At 45.6% G+C, this 19,872-nt stretch overlaps 1 protein-coding gene across 1 annotated transcript in view; it reads right to left on the bottom strand.

The window, feature by feature from the left end:
- The window catches only part of LOC144672856 (SH3 domain-binding protein 4-like), a 39,597-nt gene extending 28,337 nt beyond the window's left edge, over positions 1-11,260 (bottom strand). The window contains exons 1-2 of the mRNA XM_078534840.1: positions 11,028-11,260; positions 3,914-6,282 (exon numbers count right to left, since the gene is read on the bottom strand). Of these exons, the coding sequence (XP_078390966.1) occupies positions 3,914-6,282; positions 11,028-11,145 (2,487 nt within the window). The 5' untranslated portion in view covers positions 11,146-11,260. The remainder of the gene's footprint in view (positions 1-3,913; positions 6,283-11,027) is intronic.
- Positions 11,261-19,872: the final 8,612 nt, after the last annotated feature.

Genomic DNA, 19,872 nt, shown 5'->3' on the forward strand with positions numbered 1-19,872 from the left:
CATACATCATTGAAGGTGGAGGGGACAGGTTGAGAGCGCGGTTAATAAAGCATACGGCATCCTGGGCTTTATCAATAGGGGCAGAGATTACAAACGTAAGGAAGTTGTGTTAAAACTGCACAAAACACTGCTTGGCCACAACTGGAGTACTGTGTCCAGTTCTGGGTGCCACACCTTCCAAAGCATTAAGGGGACGTCCAGAAAAGATTCATGAGAATGGTTCCAGAGATGAGGAACTTCAGTTACCTAAAGGCTGGAGAAACTGGGACTGTTTTCCTGAGAGAAAAGAAGAGCAAGAGGAGATTTGATAGAGATGTTCAAAATCACGAGGGGCCTGGACAGAGTGGAAAGGGAGAAACTGTTCCCATTGGCGGAAGGATTGAGAACAAGGTGGCACTAGTTTAAGTTAATTGGCAAAAGAAGCAGTGGAGACATGATGAAAAGCTTTTTGACACAGTGAGTGGTTAGGCTCTGGAATGGGCTGTCTGAGTGTGCTGGAGGCAGGGTTAATTGAGGCTTCCACAAGGGAACTGGATCATTATCTGAAAAGGAAACACTTGAAGGGCTGTGGGGAAAAGGCAGGAGAATGGCACTAGGTTAATTACTCCTCCAGGGGGCCAGCACAGACACAACAGGTCGAATAGCCTCCTTCTGAGCTGTAGCGAATCTATGATTCTATATCACCCACTGGTGTTCACATTTACAATGTGTTCCCGGGGGGGGACAGCAATGAAATGGGCAGCCACATCCTCCTTGTAGCCACCCTCCCGGGTTATATTGAGCGGGGGCGCCATTGAATAAGCCCAATGGCAAGTCTCAGAGATGTGAGATCTCTATTGCTGTCTAGTCACCAGTGTTGAGTCCCACTGACAAAGTGAGAATCTTCCATTTATCATGAACAACCCCTGCTCAATGTGTTAGTATATACAGCGGTTTCCTCTGACTCTCCCTGCCATTTAACCTGAACAAAACTCAACATTATTTCTCTTTCTCTCTCTCTCCCTTCCTTGGAGCAAAACATCAATAGAAAAAGAGGACAAAAACGTACCCCTCCTACACTAGCTGGAGACAGTTTAAAGGGGTTGGTTTAGCGGGATTTCAGATGCAGATTTTCCACAGTTATAGTTGCATTACATGTGGTCAAACAGACAGCAAACTCAACTGCAAACGGAGGTTCCTGAAGGAGCTCTCTATGTTTCTGATCATGTCCAACCTAACAGTAAGTTACCTTTAGCCTTTTTTATTACAATTTTCCTCCTTATCCCTCTTCGCCTAGCTAGCTGAAAGCTCTCCACAGGCTCTGGTGACACCCCTGCTGTATACCCACCCACCCCCCCTTCACTAAATAATCACTTTGTCAGGGTGGATCTTGACAGTTGATTCCAGAGGCATCACCATAGGCACCGTCCTGTCCTCACCCTGTGTCCACGCACAGCAGTGAGTGACAGGATGCAGAAACTCAGCCTTACTGTCCCTCCTCCTTAGCTCAGGGCACTGAGGCCAACTGCAGCTTCCCTAACACCACCATAGCCGAGATGAGCTACCTGGGTCAGTTAGGAACCGAATCTTCCTGTTCTACGTGGAGAGACCAAGTACCTGTCCAACGAGTCCTTAGAAACCAGAACCATTTTGGCTGGCAGATGTATCAGGTATGGACATAGGAACAGGAGAAGGGCACTGAGCCCCTCGAGTCTGTTCCTCCTTTCTATGCAGACAGCCAGCACAGACATGATGGGACAAATGGCTTAAGGTTAACTTGCAGGTTGAGTCGGTAGTTAAGAAGGCAAATGCAATGTTGGCATTTATTTCGAGAGGACTAGAATATAAAAGCAGGGATGTGCTGCTGAGGCTTTATAAGGCTCTGGTCAGACCATATTTAGAATATTGTGATCAATTTTGGGCCCCGTATCTCGGGAAGGATGTGCTGGCCCTGGAGAGGGTCCAGAGGAGGTTCATGAGAACGATCCCAGGAATGAAAGGCTTAACATATGAGGAACGTTTGAGGACTCTGGGTCTATACTCGATGGAGTTTAGAAGGATGAGGGGGGATCTGATTGAAACTTACAGAATACTGAAAGGCCTGGATAGAGTGGACGTGGGGAAGATGTTTCCATTAGTAGGAGAGACTAGGACCCGAGGGCACAGCCTCAGAGTAAAGGGAAGACCTTTTAGAACAGAGATGAGGAAAAACTTCTTTAGCCAGAGAGTGGTGAATCTATGGAATTCATTGCCACAGAAGGTCAGGTCATTGAGTGTATTTAAGACGGAGATAGATCGGTTCTTGATTGGTAAGGGGATCAAAGGGGAGAAGGCGGGAGAATAGGGTTGAGAAACTTATCAGCCATGATTGAATGGCAGAGCAGACTCGATGGGCCGAATGGCCTAATTTCTGCTCCTATGTCTTATGGCTTCCTTCTGTGTTGGTAACCGTTCCTATTATTCTATGATTCTAACAGGTCATTCTGAAAAGAAAATGCTCCCTATTTCCCGATATTGTACTCATCATACAAATACTAAATTCACTTCAGGTGTGCATGTTGAGGCTACCTAAAGGGGCACAAAGATACGATCTGTTCCAACCTACGGCAAATTTGAGGCGCTCAGCATCGCCAACAACCATTCTGACAGGTCCCCATACCATCGAGTCTTACAGCACACAAGGTGTCCATTTGGTCTAACCTATCTGTGCTATCTCTTTGAAAGAATAGCCTTACTTAGTCCCACAAACCCCCCTCCTCCCTTTTTTTCTGTAATCCTGCAGACTCTTCAACCCCAAGCAAACTGTCCAACTCACTTCTAAAGTTATTGATGGAATCAGCTTTCATCACCTTCTCGGTAAGAACATTCCAGATCCCGATGGCCCTCCGGAGTGAAAACATCTCTCCTCATCTCCCCTTGCGATCTTTACCCAATGATTTTGAATCCGTGATCTCTGGCTATTGACCCACTCGCAAGAGGGAATAGTTTTTCTTTATCCACAAAACCTCTCATCATCTTGAAAACTTCTTATTCAGTCACCTTTTAACTCTCCACATTCCAAGGATAACAGTCCGAACTTTTCTAACTACTCCTCATAACTGAAGGACCCCCCATCCCCACACCCCACCATCCATGGTAACATTCTGGTAAACCTCCTCCTTCCTTTCCTAAGATACGCAAACCTTCCCTGAAGTGTGGTGCCTTGAATTGTCCGCAATATTCCAGTTGAGGCCTACTCGTGGCAAAATAGCCTAAACACCGTTATTTATGGCTATTTAAAGGACCGGTCCCAGCGGGGTCCTCTCACCCAAAAGATATAAATTTCAGGAACTGCTTCTCAAATTTTACTTCTAGTTCATTAAGAAATCTAAAGTAATTTTTTTTTTTTAGAAAGCACTTTCGTTGGGCTGGTGCAAACACACAGATGTCCGATCACGGTTCTTTCACTGGTTTGACACTTGCTCCCTTGTTTAGGCACCCCGAGGCCAAGCTAAAAAGTGGGGGAAGGAAGCATGTTTTTCACGAGATATGCAAGCCCATTCCTTTTTGGCACGTTTTTTTGTCCATCCATCTGTCATCTTGGCCCTGGGACAGCTACTCTGCAGTTTTAGTTGAAAAATACAGGTCACTGCTGCTTTGAAATACATTGTAGTTGGTCTGATTGCTAGTGAAAACATTAAAAAAAATCTCCTGCCATTGAGGTCATTAAAGTCAGGGGCTCGTTATAAACTATATCGCAAAGCACGCTTATTTTTTTGGCAAGGTTCAGAGGGGACCCTGTCTCACCCTGGCTCACACCCACGAAGAATATTAAGACTGCAGCTTATTAAAGGGGCAGCAACTTTTCAACCCCTGTACCACAAAGCCAGATATGTAACTTAGCAACTTAAAGACACGGCAGGGATGACGCAGTTCCGGCCAATGGGGTACTCACAGCCATCAGCTCCTTCTGAAAGGACTTCTTCTCCGTGTTCTCAGAGTCGTTGCAGTCCTCCTTGAGCTTCTCCAGCACCGACGCCACCCGCTCCGGCTCGCTGTCTATCTCTGTCCGGCAAAAGTGCACCAGCGGCATGTTTTTGTAACCCAGGGCATCGGCAAACGCCCGCCAGCTGCTGATATTTTCCATCAGTGTCATCCTTACAGAGGCGTAGATGTAGGTCAGAAACTTGCTGGGACGCAGGATCTGGTCCAAGAGCGCGGAGGTGGTGAGGTCAGGCCCAAGGAAGAAGCTCGGCTTAATTTTTCCGACCACGAGCACATTTTTGGCGTGCACGAGGCCGATTTTCCCTTGGTAATAGCCCGTGTACCATTCCTTTGTTCGCAGCTGCCCTTTCAACTTAATCTTCTCTTCACTCAGCAATGCAATCACATCTCCCTTCTTATACTCCAGGAGATAATAGTTTTTGCTCTGCCTTACCACAGTCTTCAGCAGTTTGCCATACTTGAGGTTGTTTACTCTGCGGTCGTGAAAAATGGGGTATTTGCTAGTGACGGCCAAGGGGGAGAGGACGATCTTGCCGACCTCTTTCTTCTTCAGGAACCTCCGCTGCCCGCTGTTTCGGGCCCCGGGCTTTGGGGGCGGCTGCGGTGTCCTCACGCAGAACTGGGTGATCATCGCCTCCTGGTCATTCTTCACCTGGATCCGGAGCGTGAAGTCGGAAAGCTCATCCGGGATGCGCGAGTGGACGGGGAAGATGAGGCGGCTGACCTTCCCCAGCTTCACCTGAAACCCGCGGACGACCTTGACTTGGTCGGGAGGTTTGACCTCGTAGTTAGAAATATTGGGATGGATGCTGATCTTCAGGTCCTGGGGCTTGGCTAACACAAACTGGTGCTTACCCCACAGCTGTAATGCCACTGGGGGTGCGGCCAAAACTTCTCGGCCTACCTCGCTGACCAGCAAAGACTTGGGCGCGCTGTTATGGCCAAAAACGGCCACCACTGCCTTGAATGAAGGGTGGATATGTTTGGGCCCATAAACCCCGACCGTGACGTTTTTGTTAATGCAATCCCACACGGTGTCAGGGTATTGCAGAGCCCTGGCCTGAGACACCACGACAACGTACATGCAAGGCTCCAGGTTGTCCAGCTGCACCTGTACTGTATCGCCATAGTGATAAACCTGAGGCATTGGTGAGAATGGCCCGTCTTTGCTGTCGCTACACAAGCAGGTGATCTCGGCGTCCTTCTTGCTTGCTACATCGTCCTTTAGCTCAGCAGAGATCTTCATTTCCAGGGTAAGGAAGGTCTTGACTTCCATGTTGCTTAATTTGATCTCAACCACGGGGCTAATGGTGGTACATTTGTCATTGTTCAACTCGATGGGAGGGTCCAGCAAGGCTTTCATTGAGATTTGCTGGGTTTCCCCGGGAGAGACATGTCCTTCCGGCACGTGAATACTGATGCTGGTGTCTGGAAGTTGAACTGCCCCGCCTGTGCTGTCCAGCTTGCACGCAATATTCGTCTCCACAGGTTGGGTCTGACCCCAGCCAGGGTTTTGCCCAAGAGAATTTAGATCGTGGCATGAGCGTGCCATTTTCCTGTGGTTGAGCCATGCCGTTCGGAAGTCCTCCCTGCTCTTGAACTGTTCAGGGTCTGGAGACTGCATACCGCTGAAAAATCCAGATAAGGGAGGTCCATCAGACTTGGCTTGCAAGACCGAAAGCTCAGACATACTGTACGATCGCTTGCTCCTGAAGAACGGATTGTTCCTACCCAGGAGTGGATCAAATTCAGCCTTTGAGCCAATTAACGGGTCTTCCTCAAAAGCACCATTGCTTACGCTGTTGGCTGTTAGTGTTTTGGAACCTGTGAAAGGTGGCATTACGGGGTCAAATAGAAGTAGATCCACCTCCGATTTGGCTGCCTGTTCACTGTTGGAACTGAGGCTCTGTACGTTTCCATCTAAGAATGGATTGGAGGATGCAAAGCCGTTCAAAAATGGGTTATTATGCTGGGGCTTTGCAGACATTTTTTCAAAGGTATCTCCCCACTCTCCAAGTAAGTCCATCTCTTTGGCACCTTCATCAGAACTGTCCCCAATGTTGTCCACCATTCCACTATCCCGAAGGGAGGAACTTCTGCCAACAGGTTGAACGTAGGAAGCAGGGATGTAACCCATTTCAGTGTTGTTGTGGGCATACCACCATTCAGCTCCAGAGGTGTCCAGGACATACAGAAGATCCCCCTTGTTAAATTTGAGTGTGGTAAAATTAGTAGGACAGTAATCCTTGATAGCCACGACTTCACGTGCATCGCCAAAAGATGTAGATGTATTCAACCTCAAGGTGCTAGGAGAAGGCCCTGCAGATTTTAGAGAAGAGGAACATTAATTCAAGCAGGTTTAGTTCACAGACCAGGATTATGCCTTTTGACATTAGAATTCTTTTAATCATTTCAAACAAACATCTTCCCCAAATTTAACAACAGTTCAATAAGCTATAACATATCATGAACACTGAGGCTTTTGCAAACTGATTAATTTGCAGCAATAGTGTTGCAAATAGGATGAGGCCATTCTGCCCATCATTACTATGCTGGCTCTTTCAAGGAGCTAAAATATAGACAAACATATTAGCAATTATGCATCTGCCCAGCATACAGATATTTGGTGTTGTACTTATCAAAAATGCTGGGAAATAGAGAACAAAAGCTGTGCATTCTGAATAGACGATTGTCCTAAAATCGAAACTTGATTCAAATTGTTACACAAACTTTGTTAATGGTTTCTAGATATTATTCCTTGTTTCTGTTACTGTGCTGTAACCAATTTACCAACTCTACAAATGACAACCGTACGATATCAGCATCAATAAATAACTTCACCTTCTCCAATATTGTTGATTGCAACAAGAGAAACTCAAGGATGGGATCTTTTTCAACTCAGGCAAGAGCAACACCCAATTTTCGGGTGTGTGCGAGTGAGCCAGCGTCCATGTGTAGCGAACGGTGCGCTACCAGAGAGGCTCAGCAAACGTAATCACCGAGTAGCCCCTCTCCCCTCCACCACTGACATTCTTCTTCTGACATTGTCTGGCTCTATTATTGATTAATTGATAAGAGATTGATTGCTATGATTAGTCAACAACTCCATTATTCGGTATCACACAACTACCAGGGTGATAGATGGCAATCTGGATTGACCTTTTGTCCAGCGATTCTCTCACGTCTCTATGTCCTAGCAAGCTGGGCCATACAAACCTGAGAAGCCTCGAGCATGGAAACGGTTCCTGCACCTTCCTTTCTCACCTAAAACTAGGCTGTTTGCTAAAGCTTACAGCTGTCACTGACTGGAAGCAACTTTGGGTATCTCCTGAGCCTGCAACTTGGGTAACAGGCGATGCAACTGGTTTCAGTTTGGAGAGAAGTCTAAGGAGGGAGCTTTTAACTTGAAGAACTGAAGCGTTCCTCCAAAATCTATGCTGAAAAATGTTCTTGTTCAACCCTTTTATCTATTTTGTAAAACAGTGTACATATGTGTCAAACAAAATTTCCTCACAAATTCACTCAACAGGAAACAGCAGGGGGCTTTATATTTTCAACGTATATTTTAAGTTTTGCGATAAGCTTGTGTTCCTCTGATCGTAGAAGATTAAAGAGTCAACCCACTGAAGTGTTTAAGATGATTAAAGGACTTGATAGGGTCCACAGAGTGAAGCGGTTTCCTTTTGGAGGAGGGGAGTCCAGAGCAAGGAGGCAGAACATTAAAACAGCCAGGCCGTTCAGGGGTGACATCAGCAAGTACTTCTTCACGCAAAGGGGAGTGGAGATCCGGAACTCTCTCCGCCCAACGAGCAGTAGAAGCTGGACGTCAACTGCCAATTTCCAAATTTTTGCCAGGCAAGAGTGTTAGAGCTTACAGAATCAAGGCAGGCCAAGTCAAAATACAGGGCAGCCATGATCAAAGTGAATGGCGGAACAGGCTCGGTGTGCCGAATGGCTTCCTCCTTTTCCTATGTTCCTGAAGAGATATATGGCTTGATGGCCCAGTCAAAGCCACTCTATGATGCTATCTGCTTCAGAGAGCTGCCTCCCCATTCATATCGTTTCAATGGGGCCGCAATGTCAGACCCAGTCGGGAGGGTAGTATTAGGGTGTTCAGGGCCGAAAGGGTTAATGTGTGGGGCTGGAGAACCAGTATCGCCCCCATGATGATGTAAGAGAGAGAGAGACACATGACTGAGAGTCGAGGAGAAAGGAAAAAGCTCATGGCTTGGATTGAGTAATATCTAATCTTGTACACAGTTGTGTTCACCCAATAAACCAGCTATTGTTCAGACGTATAGATGCGTCTGCATTCGTTTCTTAGCCAGCCACAACCCAACATACAATGTGTTCTCAGAGATAAGGCCTTACAACAGGAGTCATTCCAAGTCCCATGACCGGGGACCACAAGCCATCAACTGGGGAGGAGGCAGCCAGAAAAAAAAAGTCGTCTTTTGTGAGACGCAAGGTCCCGGCTTCACCTGCAATTAAAAGGGGAGTAAGGAGCCAAAAATAACAACCAGCCCCGGGGGGGGCAGGGGGGGTGAACAAAGAGAAAGAACACTGGGCAGATTAGTGAGAATCATCACTGAAAGACAATAAAACGTGTAGAAGAGCCACACACGTAACATGAGTCAAGTGTGACAAATCACCTGGTGTTTTCAGGTTTTGTCCCCGGAACTGTTGATTTTTTTTTCAGTCTGCCATACCATTAAAGCAAGGGCTGATCACCTGAACGAGCTCATGCATTCAAGCAGGAGAGTGCGTTATTAGCTATCAACAATAATGCTTGTCAAAGATAAAAGAGGTGAATTGCAGAGCTGGCTTCAGTCTGGTATCGCGAACGCATGAACAACGTGCTGGCCCAAAGCCAACGAGACACTCTCCAGACGTCTGCAATTCAACTCTGACCCTCATTCCTGTGTACAAAAATAAAATTGTTAAATTAATGAACTGCCAGGGAACAAATTAAGAAACAGAGATCGACTGCCTTTTCAGACAGAGGAGATGTCCTAGGTCGATTACAGCACTGTTTGCACGTCAACCAACCTACAGGGAATTCATTCTTTCCATCTATTTAATGAGAGCCTTCCTGATTTCTGCATCTTGATCTTTCTTGGCACGCTGTTCCAAGGCAGAACAGGCTATGACATGCAAGCCTGGGGCACTGCAATATTTGAGCCTGCCTAAATTAGTTCAGTGGGTGACAAAACCATTATAACTAAACTGGTTAAACATTTATTGGTTGCTGAATGCCTGCTTTCAATACCTGAAGGTGATTCATTACGTATTAAAAAAAGAACTGCTTTTCAGCAGCGAGTAACTTATGAACCATTTCGGGCCTCTCCATGTTTATTTTAAGACAACCAGTACTCACTCATTCCACATTAACCCGTTTGGCTGTTCAGAGAAAAAAATAACTGAAGCTTTTCCTTCCCTGTCCTCCAATTATTTCTCTTCTCCAGAAGGTACTGAAAAGTTGCTTTTTATTCTTTCATGGGGTGTGGGCGCCGCTGGCTGGGCCCAGCATTTATTGCCCAAGCCTAGTTGCCCTTGAGAAGGTGGTGGTGAGCTGCCTTCTTGAACCGCTACAGTCCCATGTGGTGTAGGTACACCCACAGCGCTGTTAGGGAGGGAGTTCCAGGATTTTGACCCAGTGACAGTGAAGGAACGGCCGATATGTTTCCAAGTCAGGATGGTGAGTGACTTGGAGGGGAACGTCCAGGTGGTGGTGCTCCCATCTATCTGCTGCTCTTGTCCTTCTAGGTGGTAGAGGTCACAGGTTTGGAAGGTGCTGTCAAAGGAGGACCTACAGATTTGACCTCTACTGGAGTAGTGTGTCCAATTCTGGGCACTGCACTTTAGGAAAGATGTGAAGGGTGCAGATAATTTCACAAGAATGGTCCCAGGAGTGAGGAACTTCAGTTACATCGATAGATTGGAGAAGCTGGGACTGTTTTCCTCGGAGAAGAGAAGATTGAGAGGAGATTTGATAGAGGTGTTCAAAAGTATGAGGGGTCTGGGCACAGCAGATAGAGGGAAACTGTCCCCACTGGTGGAAGGATCAAGAACCAGGGGCACAGGCTTAAGGTAATTGGAAGAACGTGCAATGGAGGCATAAGGAAAAGCTTTTTCATACAGCAAGTGGTTAAGATCTGGAATGCACCACCTGAGAGTGTGGTGGAGGCAGGATCAATTGAGGCTTTCAAACAAGAAATGGATTATTACCTGAAAAGGAAGAATGTGCAGAGCTAATGGGGGAGGGCGGGGGAGTGGCACTCGGTGAATTGCTCCTTTGGAGAGCCGGCACAGACAGGACGGGCCAAATGGCCTCCTCCTGTGCTGTAACAATTCTGTGATTCTGAGGTACGGGTCACCCTATAGGAGCTCATCCAACAACAACTAGAAAGATTCTGAACCACAAGCGATGACAGAATAGGGCAGGTGGGGAGAGAATATGCTTGTCCCTCCCTAACCTGAGGTCACAGCGACCACTTGTCTTGAAGTTTTTGCTGCCTCCGACCAGCCAAGTCAGCAGGTCAAATGTGGGGCTTTCTTGGTGCAGTCAGTATTTGTTTTTAAGAACAATTACTCATGGGTTAATCGCTGAACAAGCGGAAGAAACTACAGCTACTTTACAGCAGCTTCTTCCGTGTGGCGTGTTGAAGGTGGAGACCACTGCCGTTGGTGAAAAGCTAACCTTTTAGGATGTAGCGGAAAGCTAAACCACTCTCTTGGCGTTAATCGTGTGGTTACTAAGCAAGGGAGGTGGTCATCATAGTTCTTCCACTGTTGCCAAGTCGATCTCTATGATTCAAGCCCACGAAGAAGCCTTTTCAACTCAAACCCTGAAGCCGAACTTGTCCAGGGCATCAGGTTTAACCATCAGAGACTGACAGCTGCCAAGGAGACCAGGATTAAAACAAACTCCTACTCCACAAGAGTAAAAGGACGATACTTTAATAAACCAAGCGACCCACAGAAACCTGAGAAACCTACGGACTTGTCCTACAGCGAGGGATCACATCGTGACAATTAACGAAACCTGAATCGCAAATGCTCACCTTTGACATCGCTCATCCCGAGATCAGTGAAACCGTCGCTCAAGTCGATCAATGTCCCTTCGGATTTACACCGGGGAAGTCCACTCGTGGTGGTGGAGCGAATTCTCTGGGCTGCCATAGTTCCCGGGACTATCTGACTTAACGTTGGGCGCGAAAGTTGTTCATCGACAGCAGCTTTTATAGGCCAGCCGCCAGCTCTTCAACTATTATAGTCCCACTCGTTACGCCAACCATCTAGAAGGAATAAATCGTATAACATCGCATCAGTTTAAGAGATACGATCTCTAAGAATGTCCCAAAATTTACAGCAAAATACAAGTTTTTTCGGCCATCACATGGTCGACACACCAACTATTTCCACTGGTAAATAGACATATCTTTCCTGATCCTGCTTCTAAGTAACAGAAGTGCTGGGACAAGGTACCACCAAGCTTGACACAAAACAGAAAAACCCATGACTTTGGTAGGCACAGCAGAGGGAAGAGCCACATGTTACATATAATAGATTAGAATACAGTTGCTATGGTCTTTGTGTAGAACAAGGTTTCTTCTGTTGTCAATAATGCTTCAGAATTTTAAAATATTAATATTTTCAGTACATTGTAAAGTTCTTTACAGCCAGTGAAGTACATCGTGAAGTGCACTGCTGAAATGTAAGTAATGTGGCACCCAATTTGCACACAGCAAGCTCCCACAAACAGCAACGTGACAATGACCAGATAATCTGTTTTAGTGATGTTAATTGAGCGATTAATATTGCCCATGACAGAGGTGAGAACTCCCCTGGCTCTCCTTCAAAATAGTGCTCTGGGATCCACCCCAGGGAGCAAACGGGGCCTCAGTTTAACATCTCATCTGAAAGACGGTACCTCCTACAGTGCAGCACTCCTACAGTGTACTGCACTGAAGTGTCAGCCTTGATTTTTTTTTTAGCTGAAGTTCTGGAGTGGGTCCTGAACTCAGAACTTTGTGACTCAGGCAACAACGCTGCTAACTAACCCACAGCTAGGCAAGACGGGCTACAGTGTTTTATAAGAGATCCAGTAGAATGGATCTACTGGATCCCCTGATTCAGTACGTTAAGATTTTGGATGGCTTGTGATAAAACACATGTCCAGTAGGAAGATTCACCAACATCTTCTTTGGCAAGGCCTATTCCAGTCGCCTTCACATAAAGAGGGACACAATAGAGGAGGACAGTGGGTCTCTGTGCTGACTTTGAGGTTTCAGTCTGCTGCTTCAGTTGGCCACAACTTGAATTTGGCTCAGTTGGTCGCAACTCACCTCGGATCAGAGGCAGTGGCTTTGAGTCCCACTCCAGTGACTTCTGCACAAAATTTGAGGTGGCGTTGCAGGAACGTGCACTGTCAGGGGTGTCATCTTTCAGGTGAGAGGTGAACCCGAGGCCCCATCATCAGGTGATCTAAATGATCCCACAGCACTATGCGAAGAGCAGCAGGGCAGAGCTCCCCAGAATCCTCAACAACATTTGTCCCTCAATCAACATCAAAGTCTGGTCGTCACCACAATGCTGGTGGTGGGGATCTTGCTGTGCACAAATCGGCTGCCACATTTCCAACATTACAACATTTCAGAAGTCCCTTATTAGTTATAAAATGCTTTGGGACGCCCTGAGGTGGTGAAAGGTATTTTATAAACGCAAGTCCTTCTTTAGCAAACTATTGACAAGTGGTTATAAATGGGTTCTGGCATTGCCTTTAAGACATATCTCACCCCCCAACCAAGTGTCACAGCATTGACTGAAGTTGTCCAATCCTTGGCTCCATCTGCTGCCAATGTTTTCTTAGGGTTGATGCATGCTTAGAAATAGTCAACTGGGCCTGGATGGGTTCCGTTAAGGCTTTCGCTGCTCTTCTATCTTGTGAGTAACGAGGGTGGAGCCATTCCTCACTGGCGCACTTCATGTGACCCTGGCAAATCTGGCACGTCACAACTATCTTGTTTAGACAATAGCAGTGACTGCAACGATCGTGAGACAGCAAGCAGGAACTGACAAGTACGTTTTGTACAGCATTCAATACCTTTCACATATACATTGATCTAAAGATAAAAGATGCATAGCTCATATTCACGCAGGTAATTTACGGCATTTGTGATCCACATAAGCTTCCTCCCACTTCTCTTCGTTATCAGTATAACCTTCTATTCCTTTCTCCTTCATGTATTTATTTAGTTAAAAACAAAAAACTACTGCGGATGCTGGAAATCCAAAACAAAAACAGAATTACCTGGAAAAACTCAGCAGGTCTGGCAGCATCGGCGGAGAAGAAAAGAGTTGACGTTTTCAGTCCTCATGACCCTTCATAAGGGTCATGAGGACTCAAAACGTCAACTCTTTTTCCTACGTCAACTCTTTTCTTCTCCGCCGATGCTGCCAGACCTGCTGAGTTTTTCCAGGTAATTCTGTTTTTGTTTTGTATTTATTTAGTGTTTAGATAACTTCCCTTAAACACATCTCCGCATTTCACTCAACCACCCACTGTAGCGAGCTTCATATTTTAATCACTCTCTGGGTAAAAAGGCTCCTTGTGAATTCCCTATTGGATTTGTTAGTGACTGTTTAATAGTTATGACCACTTTTGTTTGGGGTCACCCACATTCGGGAACATCTTCTCCAGGGTCTGTCCCTCCACGCCCTTCATAATTTTAAAGATCTTTATCAAGTCGCATCCCAGTGTGTTGCTTTTTAGTGAAAAGAGTCTCACCCTGGTTAACCTTTCGGGGTAAGTATAACATTTCAGTCTGTCATCATCCTTGTAAATCTATCTGCATCTGCTCTAGTACCTCCACTCAAGGGGAAGTGAGACTGACTGCTCCTCACATCAAGGCTACATTTGACAGAGTATGACATCAAGAAGCCCTAGCAAAATAGAAGTCCATGGGAATCAGGGAGGGGGAAACTCTTCACTGTGTAAAGGACTAAGACCTCACCCTGTTTTTTTTATATGTAAAATATGTAGAGATATGCTCATTGTTATCTCTAAGAATGCCAAACTGGACAAAGACCTAAAAAGGACTGAACCTATGTCTGTCTGTGACCACCCCCGCAAAAAAGCTACTTGGCAGCGTCAGGGAAACTCACACATTATTATACCTGAAGGGTCACTAATGATCCTCTGTGGGCTGCACAGACCAAATTCAAAGAGAGCTATACAAAGGCCACCTGCATTTCATAACCCAGGTTGGTCAACAGGAGTCTACTCGTCTGCTAAGACTAAGAACCCTGAAACCTTCCTTTCAATTCTTAATGGTTTAGACATTCAACAATCTCAAGGATCCAGTCGAGGGATACTGTCAAAGACAGTATGGGGAGGTGGGAGTCATGTGAAATGGGCCTCTGGCTTGTGGAACTAGTAATATTGCCTTGCTGAACTGCAAAGTCTCAGTCTGCTGTTTTACCATCTGATTAACAGACAAGGAGCTCTGGCCCAAATTGGACACCTGGCCCCATCTGCACTGCTTCTGCTGGAAATTCTGTGTCATAGCCTACAATACTGATGCATCTCTATGTGCCTATCTCATCATGTGAAGTCAACACCGCCGGAAATGTGAATTACACAGCATCAGTTTTCAGCTCACTGACCTCCATGATGGAATGCCTCATTGGACTTTGATTCTGGGCTCTGAAAACCAAATGAAACGATATTTATTTTCTCTGTGGTCTCTGCACTGTAAATCTTTCTTTTCTCCATCCCTCTTTTACTGTATGAGTGTAAAGGGGACAACACTGTGACCCTCCTCCCACATTCTGAACGTGTGCAAATAAATTAACCCTTTAAGTACTCAAGCTTACTGTGCGGTTATTCATAGAAAATTGGGCCACAGCAAGACGAAGGGGTTAGCGAATATGCTACTGCTTATAAAGAGGGAAACAAATCAAAACACCTGTTTACAAGCAGGTGGTGAGAGGAGGAATTAGTGCTGTTTAAATTAACTCTCCACCTGTCCATAACAACTGGTTGAAGTCATACCCAGCACAAAGGAAGATGGTTGCTCAAGGCCAATCATCTCAGCCCCAGGACATTACTGCAGGAGTTCCTCAGTGTAGTGTACTAGGCTCAACTATCTTCAGCTGCTTCAATGACCTTCCCTCCATCATAAGGTTAGAAGTGGGGATGTTCACTGATGATTGCACAATGTTCAGCACCACTCGTAACACCTCAGATACTGAAGCAGCCCATGTCCAAATGCAGCAAGACCGGGACAACATTCAGGTTTGGTCTGTGTGGCACGAATGTCATTTGCTACTTAAGTGCCTAGGCAATAACCATCTCCCCATGACATTCAATCGCATTACCATCACTGAATCCCCCACTACTCAACATTTGGAGCATTATCATTGACCAGAAACGGAACTAAATCAACCACATAAATACTGTGGCTACAAAGAGGTCAGAGGCTGGGAATCCTGCAGCAAGTAACTCACCTCCCATCTCTCCAAAGCCTGTCCACCATCTACAAGGCACAAATCAGGAGTGTGATGGAATACTCCCCACTTGCCTGAATGAGTGCAGCTTCAACAATACAAGAAGCTCGAGACCATCCAGGACAAAGCAGCCCACTTGATTGGCACCCCATCCATCATCATAAACATTCATTCCCTCCACCACTGAGACACAGTATCAGCAGTGTGCACAATATGCAAGATGCACTGCAGCAACTCACCAGGGCACCTTTAACAGCAACTTCCAAACACATGACCTCTACCATCTGGAAGGACAAGGGCAGCAGACACATGGGAACACCACCACCTGCAAGTTCCCCTCCAAGCCACTCACCATCCTGACTTGGAAATATATCGCCGTTCCTTCACTGTCGCTGGGTCAAAATCCTGGAACTCCCTCCCTAAGAGCACTGTAGGTGTACCTACACCACATGGACTGCGGCGGTTCAAGAAAGCAGCTCACCACCACCTTCTCAAGGGCAACTTAGGATAGGCAATAAATGCTGGCCCAGCCAGCAACGCCCACATCCCATGAAAGAATATATTAAAACATCCCTTTTAGACTAGAACTGTGCACAGTCTGATCCAACCAAGGTTCAGTACAGGTTATAAACATAACTTCTCTACTTCTCAATTCTCTCTCCTTGGGAATGAGCTTGGGTGCTTTGTTTACTTTATCAAAAGACTTTACGATCCTGTGTGGCTACTTTTCATGCTTTGTAAATCTGTATCCTTACTTCTCCTTGCTCCTCTACCTCATTTATACCTCCATTTTCCAAGCCGTATGCAGCCTCCTTACCCCTCCTACTGAAGTGCATCACTTCACGCTTGTCTATGTTGAAGTTCACTTGCCAATTCGACGCCCATCCTGTCGGTGTACTAGCGTCATCCTGTAAAGGGGAGACGGTGGCGTAGTGGCAATGTCACTGGACTAGGAATCCAGAGGCCGACGCTAATGCTCTAGGGACATGGGTCACCATGAAATGATCATCAATTATGGTAAAAACCCATCTGGTTCACTAATGTCCTTTAGGGAAGGAAATCTGCTGTCTTTACCCGGTCTGGCCTACATGTGACTCCAGGGCCCACAGCAATGTGGTTGACTCTTAACTGCCCTCAGAAATAGCCCAGCAAGTCACTCAGTTCAAGGGCAATTAGGGATTGGCAAACAAGTGCTGACCTTCCCAGTGAGGCCCAAATTCCATAAAAGAATAAAAGAAAATTGATACCTTCCGTAAATTTTGGAAACGTGTCTGACTCCCAAGTCCAAAGTGTTTTGGCAAATTGTGAGCAGTAGTTCCAGGTGGTAAGTAACATTCCCTGTGGAATGTTGCTCACCACCATTTGCCAGTCTGATTAACTAGCCTTAACCCCCTACTCTGTTATCTATTCTAATGACATTTCAGAAGCACTCAGGTGGTTCTACAGTGCTTCTGGACATAACAAGGTCATAAAAAGCGAGATATAGATGCAAGTTCTTTCTTTCTATCCGTTCTGTTACTTATCTCTGAGTCGACAGGCTCTGCCCTGAGTCCACTTATCAAAGGCTTTTTGAAAATACAAATATACTACGGCTGCTACATGACCATTGGCTACTCTTCCAGTGACTGCTTCAAAGAGTTCAGTAGGGTTGGCCAAGGATTACCTGTCCTTTTGAAATCCAATTTCGCAAATCGTAATGTGAAATTTTAGTCTACAAATTTCTAAATTTGCAGACAACACCAAATTGAGAGCGCTGGGGGGTGGTGAGGGTGGTGGCTGGTGGCAGTGAGCGGAATGTAGGGGGGATCAACACTGAGGATAACTGCAACCAATTACAAGAAAATGTGAATAAATTTGTAGAATGGACATATAATTGGCTAAGAGATTTCAACATGAGGCATTTTGGCAAAAACAAAATGAGGCAGTTTGGCAAAAACAATAAGGAGGTCACATATTTCTTGGAAAATAAGGATCTAAATAGAATAAAGGAGCAAAGGAATCCAGAAGTACAAATGTACAAATCACAAAGTACAGACACAGGTTAATAAAACCAGAAGAACAGAAACTGGGCGCTAGGGTTTATTTCCAGAGGGATAGAAACGAACATTAGAAAATCAATCCATCTAGAAGGACAAGGGCAGCAGATGCATGGGAACACCACCACTTGCAAGTTCCTCTCCAAGGACTCCATTCCTTCACTGTCGCTGGGTCAAAATCCTGGAACTCCCTCCCTAACAGCACTGTGGGTGTACATACACCACATGGACTGCAGCGGCTCAAGAAGGCAGCTCACCACCACCTTCTCAAGGGGCAATTAGAGATGGGTAGTAAATTCTGGCCCAGCCAGCAACGCCCACATCCTGTGAAAGAATGCTAAACATGCACTAAGCCTTTGTTTGACCACACAGATGTACTGTGTACAGTTCTGGTCACCATACTATAAAAAGAATATAGCAGAACTGGGGAAAGTTCCAAAAAGATTATAAGGTTGATACCAGAATTGCATAGTTACGCCTATCAGGAAAGGATGAATAGGCTGGGTCTCCTTTTTCTAGAAAAGAGAAGGCTGCGAGTCAAGGTCTCTAAAATTCTGAAAGGTTTGGACACAGTGGATACGGAGAGACTGTTTCCTCTTGTGGGGAAGAGCGTAACTAGGGACCATCAATATAAAGATAGCCACCCATAAATCCAATAGGGAATTCAGGAGAAGCTTTACCCAGAGAGTGGTGAGAATGTGGAACTCACTACCACAGGGAGTGGCTGAAGTGAATATCATCTAGGGAAGCATATGAGGCAGAAGGGACTAGAAGATTATAATGATAGAGTTAGTTGAGGGAGAATGGGAGGGGGTCCGTGTGGAGTATTAATACCATCATGGGCTGTTGTACTAAATGGTCTGTTTCTGTGCCTTACATCCAACGTGCGAAAATAATCTCCCTTTTTGAAATCTGTGCTGACTAGACTTTATTATATTTTCAGTTTCCAGACGGCTCTACATTGTATCTTTGAGTAACGATCCCATTATCTTCTCTACCACCATTGTTAAGCTAACTAGTTTATAGTTCCCTGGACTTGTTCCATCTTCCTTCTTAAATATAAATATAACATTACTTATTTTCCAATTCTTTGGCACTATTCCCTTTTTCTAATGAATCTCTGCAGGAAAATATAGTGCCTCTGCTATCTCGTTCAGAGCAGCTTTTTAAAAACGTGTGGGTGGCAATCCATCCAGGGGCCAGAGCTTTATCTGCTCATTCCTCCAGCCTTTCTGTCAAAAACATTTTTCAATCTCTTTTTCTGGTATCTTATTGACTGCACTGGTCTCCCAGGTAAACACTGAAGCAATTATTCAGTATTTCTGCCATTTCAGAGTATCTGTGGGTTAAGGTGGCAGTGGCCCCATCTCTATGTTGCTTTATCGCCATTCCTAGATAATTTAGTATCACCATTCCACTTGATCTGCCCGCACTGAGGGGTTTTTTTTCACTTCTTTCCAATCCTTTGCCTCATGCCTTTTGTCGTCACCTCCTTTTTTGTCCACGTCTCTAGCGTGTGTCCTCTTCTCGAAGGCTTCAATTCTAAGGTTCCGCTTCGGACGGACTCAGCAAAACCCGGGTGAAGCTCTCGCTCGTTTTGACAAGCGTTTCTTTCCCCACGAGTTTCAGCTCAAACCCGTTGGCACGCTGCCAAACGTAAAATCAGCCGTGAACCAGTGCAATCAGGCAACCCATTTTAGAATGGTTTTTTTTGGGGGAAGCCTTTTGCTTCAAAATACTTCCCTGCTTTATTTAAGAATGGCAGCCTGGTGCGGTTTGATGAATATAACTGAAAATGGCTTTGTGATAAAAAAAAGCAAACATTTTAATTCGGACGGCTAGTCAACCACCCGTGAGTAACCTGAATTTGATTACAGCCCTGAAAATGACTCTTTTAAAAAAAAACGCATAGAATTATTTGCTGGTTCTGTTGGGATGCCACAGCTTCTTAGTAAAGGTTGAGAAAATGACATTCAAAGAGTATCCACAAGTGTCCTCGCACCCAAAAGGACCATTCTAATTCTCAGAGCCTGCCTGAAGTGGGCACAGTGACTGGAAGCTCACGCCTGGTGGTGAACTGGATCCAGGAGTGGGGCGAGTTTTGAAGGTGGGTCTGCGACGAGCGCAATGCTTTTTAACGCCAGTGCAATGGGACATGGAAACTCACTGCGCATTGAACTGCAGTTTGCACTCAAAGTTCCACAAACCTTTGCCCTGGTTTTGGGCGAATTGCATGAAGAGAGCTGAGCAGAAACTTCAGGCCAATAGACTTACTCATCCATGACGTTTCATTAGTGGCCAGTTTGTTCTGGTTTCTTAGCTGAATACATTTCTCTAATGATCATCGTTTTAAATATTTTCC

Source organism: Cetorhinus maximus, unplaced genomic scaffold, assembly GCF_964194155.1.
Source record: "Cetorhinus maximus unplaced genomic scaffold, sCetMax3.hap1.1 HAP1_SCAFFOLD_123, whole genome shotgun sequence".
NCBI classification, from domain to species: domain Eukaryota; kingdom Metazoa; phylum Chordata; class Chondrichthyes; order Lamniformes; family Cetorhinidae; genus Cetorhinus; species Cetorhinus maximus.